Source organism: Triticum aestivum, chromosome 5B, assembly GCF_018294505.1.
Source record: "Triticum aestivum cultivar Chinese Spring chromosome 5B, IWGSC CS RefSeq v2.1, whole genome shotgun sequence".
Classification (NCBI taxonomy): Eukaryota; Viridiplantae; Streptophyta; class Magnoliopsida; order Poales; family Poaceae; genus Triticum; species Triticum aestivum.
The window spans coordinates 573600170-573606059 of NC_057807.1; the positions used below are offsets into that span (position 1 = coordinate 573600170).

Below are 5890 nucleotides of genomic sequence, written 5' to 3' on the forward strand. Positions count from 1 at the left end.
TGTGAAAAGACAATAATTCCCTCAGTGGGGCATGTGAATTACAGGCGGTGGCATGAATCTGAGCACACTATTCATTGTAGCAGTGCCATCCACGGTCCGACGGCCCGGATCGTTCCATCTCAGATCCAACGGCCTGGAGTCGTTTGGAAGCGCTATCCGACGATCCAAATCGAGACGTCCTGAGAAGGCTTCATTTTTGCTTGGACTCTAACAATGGGATTCTAGACAGTTCAAGTGATGTATCATTCCAATTATTATTTGTAGGTTATGGTTCCGCTGCATTAATTTGTAATACAAACAGTGAGCTCAGCACTGTCACTTTAATTTACTAAAGGTTGACGTTGCATCCTGGTAACAAACATGTCCTTTCTTTTATCTAGAGGTTGCTACAGTTGCGTTGTCAGAGAATGGTTCGAAGAAAACGATGTTTCATCTGCCAGAATCACAGTTGATTGAGATCATAGTAACAATCAATTACAAATACAATACACATCTACGTACATCCACATGAACAGTCCACACAAGCCTCCTCGTGGCCCACTCAGAGATTTTAGTGAAGTACCTTATATACTGCCAAGCCAAGGTCGGATTTTTCAGACAGAGCCAAACTGGAGACCTTTTCCCCTTGTAGCTTTCCTCAAACCACAAGGGTCCAAAACACGCAAGTACTTCAATCAGAAGGGGAAAAAATCTCTTTTTTAATGTTGGAAAAAAATTAAGATCATATAGAGAGAAAAAGGAGAGAGAGGTAGAAGGAGATCGCGCAGACGCTAAACCCACATCTGCATGCGTTACCGGATAGAAAAAACGGGTCTCTATGCCGGTATGCGCCTCCGTCCTTACCTATCATCGTTGTTTCAGGTTCCAAATTCAGTACGTACTACTGTACGTAGTAGTGCTACTGCTGTGGCAATAGTAGCGCGCGGTAGTAGCAAGTACGACGCCATGATCGACCGACCGGTCTACGGGTCACGGTAGCTCCAGAGGCTCTCCCCAGCCTCTGAAGCGTCCGGCGATTCGTCGGAGGAGTCGGCGCTGAGCCTCGGGGGGCTCATCATCATCCCGGCGGCCATGTTGCGCAGGAACTGCGGCGTCTCGAAGAGCGCCTCCTCGTCCAGGAAGTACTGATTGAACCCAATGCCAGCTTGATCCTGCTGGGCCGTGCCGCTCGCCGAGGCAGCATCGGCACTTCTTCCAGTTCCACCCAACTGCTGCTGCAGAGCGGATCCAGCATCCCCGGGGGCAATGCCGCCGCCGGCGCGACCGTGCCCGATGGAGGCTGCTGCGGCGGCCGCCGCCGCGCGGATGCCGTCCGCGGAGGTGGACGCCGGCGCCGGGCGCGTGGCGGCTAAGCCGGGGAAGTTGAGCTCCGCGTCGACCCCGCGGAGCGCGTGGGCGGCCACGTCGTACGCCACGGCAGCCATCTCGGCCGTCGGGAACGTGCCGAGCCAGATGCGGCGCGCCTTCCGCGGCTCCCGGATCTCCGAGACCCACTTCCCGTACCGGCTCCGGATGCCGCGGTAGAAGGGGTGCCTGCCCGACGACCCATGCCCAGACATTGATTGATCAGCTAGGGCAGAGGCCGCACTACACTTCACTTCACTTATTAGAGTGTTTGTAGTATCAGTCGATGAGTGCGTAGGCGCGTAGCTGAGAGGGGTGACTGTGTGGGAGTGTGCGCGTGCAAGCAGTTCGGAGTTCGCCGTCGGATAAATTAATGCACACCAAGGAACTCGCCGGCGGATCTTTTTCTAAAGATTCGCCGCCTCGCGTCAGTCAGATCAGTCAGACTTTTTCCTCTACTTTGCAAAATGAGATTCTGTAGCGAAAACATTTACAACAGAGATCATGTTGTTTTTTTTTTCTTTTGTAACATGGGCTGTTTCGGGATTTATATTTTGCAACATGGGTCGGGTTGCAAAAAAAATTGCAACATGGGTTGTGTTGCAGATTTTTTTTTATTTGTAACATGGGCCGCTGCAGGTCTAGTCTCTGGTCGGTTTACAACAATGGGCCAGTTGTAGCACCCTTTCTGAAACAACGGACCAGTTATAGAAGATGAACACAGATGGGGTTGGCTCCCGACTATCTGATTAAGAGCCCATCCGATGAAAATCAAGGCAGTGGATTGAAGGGAATCATTTCCCTATAACTGTTTAGATGGAGTTGTCATGTCATCTAAGCTAACTTAACATACAATAATTCATGTTTATATTGTCTTTAATGATGGCAAAAAGTATGTTTTTGATCCCTTAAGTTCCCCAAAAGTATAGACTTGGTCCCTTAAGGTTTTTTGGTAGACATTTGGTCCTTCAAGTCTCAAAACCGGATAAATTTCGTTAAAACCAGATTTTGACCATGTTGACCGGGTTTGACCACGTGGACCAGGTTTGACTGATGAACAGTAAATTCAAAAAAAAAATAAAAAACTAAATTTTTGAGGCAACAAAGATTCTTGGGTGCGTGAAAATTTATGTGGTATTTCGACATCCGAGGAGGCCGTGGCAAAAAAAATTGACACACAAAAAAAGCCAAAAATTGTTTTTTGGTAGAGCCCCTCGGATATTATTTGACCACAAAAATTTACACGCACCTAGCGCACCCAAGCATCTTGATTGTCACAAAATTTTAGATTTTTATTATTTTCTTTGAATTTACTGTTCATTGGTCAAACATGGTCAACATGGTCAAACCTGGTTAACATGCTCAAAATCTAGTTTTGAACTAAACTTATCCGGCTTTGAGACTTAAATGGCCAAATGTCTACCAAAATCTTGAGGGACCAAGTCTATACTTTTGAATAACTTGAGGGGCCGAAAACATACTTTTCTCTTAATAATGTGGTCTACCTTTTTCTGTCGTAAAGGGTGTTAAACACGTGCCATATTCCCACAGCTTACTCTCGAAAAATATTCCCACAGCTGATTGTAAATCTACAACCTATTTCTCTTCTCTCCCCTCTCCTTTCTTCTCCCATCTATTATAGCCCGCCTACTGACCTACATCATCTTTATATACTTGTTTAAGGTGGCCGCTAGGCGAAGAAGCGTGCGGGCGGAAGCATGAGGGACGCCATGACGCTGGCTCTTGATGAGCTGTTACCGGGGAAGCAAACTACTAGGGCAAACATAATCGTAGCGACAACCCCTTGGAGTTCCTTTCGGGCGCGCGAGAAGAATCACATCGTTTTTAAGGCTCTCTAATCGTTAATCATGGAGCTTCAATTTGCTTAAATTCTTTCATCAAGGTGTAACTATTTGGCTTTTCATGTGTCTTCTGTTTTTTCCGTGGATGATGGGAATTTTTTTGTCGTTACTGTTTTTCTTTACTCTGCGTCACTGATTCTTTTTTTTAACAATCAACACTAATAAGCTTCCCACGGGGATAGGTGATGTTTACAGATTAGCTTTATGGAGCCGCACCATTTAGGAAAAAGCTTTTAGGCCATTTTTGCCTCTCACTGAGATGTGTGGTCAACTTCTTAACGAGTGAGCAAGCGGCAGCTCACTCGTGACCCGGCTTGTATTTTCTGGAGTGACATATTCTTTGAATATGACATTGCTAAAGTAATTCATAGATATATTTTCGAATTAAGAGGACAACAAGTTGCGTAAAATTATGAAACAACTCGAGGGAATGGAACTATGTACTGGCACTAGGGTCAGTCGACCCTAACGATCTCTGGGACTTCTTAAAACCGAAGATATGTTGTACGAGCACAATATGCTTTGATAATCCCTCCTTACAAACTAACGGTTTGAGATCCAAAAAAAACTAACGATTGAGTGTCTCGGGGGATGGCATGCACGTATGCTTTCGTGAAAAATATCATCATCTCTCTTGCATACTATCGCTGCCGGTTCATGTGTTGCTGATCTTTGATACTTAACGTCAATGTCTATGAATCTATCCTATAACCCCAAACCTAGCCCTAGCCCCCACGTCCCCCTTATCATCTCTCTTGCATAGTACGCTACCTGTTCATGTGTTGCCGATCTTTTATACTTATCGTCAATGTTTGTCCTATAACATAAAACCTAGCCCTCGTGCCGCCCTCGAGGGCGACATGTGTGGCGGTGCCGCCACTCCTTCATGAAGGTTCGCTAATGGGCCACTTCGGGGAGCGCATGACTTATATGAGGAAAATTCCACAAGACTCGGTGATCAAGCCAAGGACACCTCTCCACCGACGTAGCCGACTAGGACTCCTCTAAATCCTAGGCCTCCGGTACATTATATAAACCGAGGACAGACTAGTCCATAGATCATCAAATCTCATATTCATTAGAACAATCCTGTGGTAGATACTTTTACCATGTACAATTCCCCATATCAATATAATGAAAAGCAGGATGTAGTGTATTATCTCCTCGAGAGAGCCCGAACATGGGTAAAATCCCATGTCCATGTTAGCATCGCTTCAAGACGCCTAGCTTTGGACACCTACCTCGAGATATACCGGATTTAGCACCGACATTGGTGGCCCATGCAGATCATCGTTGGCAGTCGCCGTAGTGCGATGTAAATTCAGATCGGCTCCAACGCGAGCTACATATGGGAGCCGAATTTCATCATCGATGTCGCCGTCTTTGTCGCTGGCTCGACTAGTCACCTTGGCTGGACCGAGGACTACGCTCCATGTTGGATCGTCAAGATCGACGGGTGCCTTTGTCATCAACTCAAATTTCAAACAAGATCATGGAAGAATCTTCCATGGAGCTCGGGGCCTCAACGTCAACATTGCCCTCATGCGATCGTGCAGTTTTTCTGGACAACGAATTCTTTTGCGTTGTCCCGCCTCCTCGAGTGTCGCTTTGCCAATTGCTTCGGTACAATTCTGCAGAACTGAGTCTACAACAACCCTGTAAAATTTTGTCATATTTCGATGGAGGAATCTTCGGCGATATCCGACGCATCGAAGCCCTATCGAAGCTGGACGGGAATCTGGACGAGTTTGGGGCGAGGGGTACAATAGCCAGCTCAGACATCTTTTGGAAAAGCCAACCGTTCATTGTCTGTCGAATTCCCATGTCGACAACCCCTTAAACATTTCAGTTCGATCCGACCGTTCAACTCCGGAAAATGACTGGCGAATACATCAATTTTTGGATCTATTTTCTACACGAAAATGAATCCGACTCGAGTTCAAATCTTTCATGAACGGGTTACCGGACATCGTTTTTGCAGGAATTTTTTTCTAGAGTATTGTGTTTTGTTCCTAAAACATGTTCCCACAAATTTTGATCCTTTTCCAAGGCGATCTTCACCATCATGTCGGTGTCAAACTAGCTTGACAACTTTGCTTCATGACTGTCGACCTGCTATAGACAGGTCGTAGCTTCGTCGAGCCGAGGTCAACCTCATCGGATCATCACCCTGGCAAGCCAACCAAGAGTTTGGTATCGCGAATACTAAATCATCACCAACATCATCGCCCCACAGATTACATGGGGCGGGCACACCGTCATCGCTGCACGATCACTTCATCAAGCGAGCATCGACCGCGTCACAAATTTTAACCTGCGTCGGCATCGCCGTGCCACCTTTTTCTTCAAGCCGACATCCAACACGCCAACCTACTTCAACACGTCGGCTGACATGGAGGTTCCGGAGTCTCTCCGCCGACCTACTTCGACACTTCGCTTGGACTGAGGGCTTCGCCGTCTCTTCATCAACCTATTTCGGGGCTTTGGCGTCACTAGCCAACCAGCTTCATCACGACAGCTAGACCGGGGGCTTCGCCCCCCCCCCCCCCCGCCACACAAGCTCGTACCATGTCATCAACACTGAGCACGTTAACCAGCAAAGTCGCTTTCATACTCAATGTTTTTCAATTTTTACTTTTTGTTTGGTTCAACCAATCATTATATTTTTGTCTTAAACAAAAAAG

General features: G+C 46.9%; 1 protein-coding gene across 1 annotated transcript; it reads right to left on the reverse strand.

Moving 5' to 3' along the window:
- Positions 1–962: 962 nt before the first annotated feature.
- Positions 963–1559, reverse strand: LOC123115048 (ethylene-responsive transcription factor ERF027-like). The gene has a single exon (XM_044536337.1). The coding sequence runs from the start codon at positions 1557–1559 to the stop codon at positions 963–965; it is 597 nt and encodes a 198-aa protein (XP_044392272.1).
- Between the last annotated feature and the right edge of the window lie 4331 nt (positions 1560–5890).

Coding starts and splice junctions, on each gene's coding strand:
- LOC123115048 (XM_044536337.1), bottom strand. CDS start 1,559: ATGTCTGGGCATGGGTCGTCGGGCAGGCACCCCTTCTACCGCGGCATC.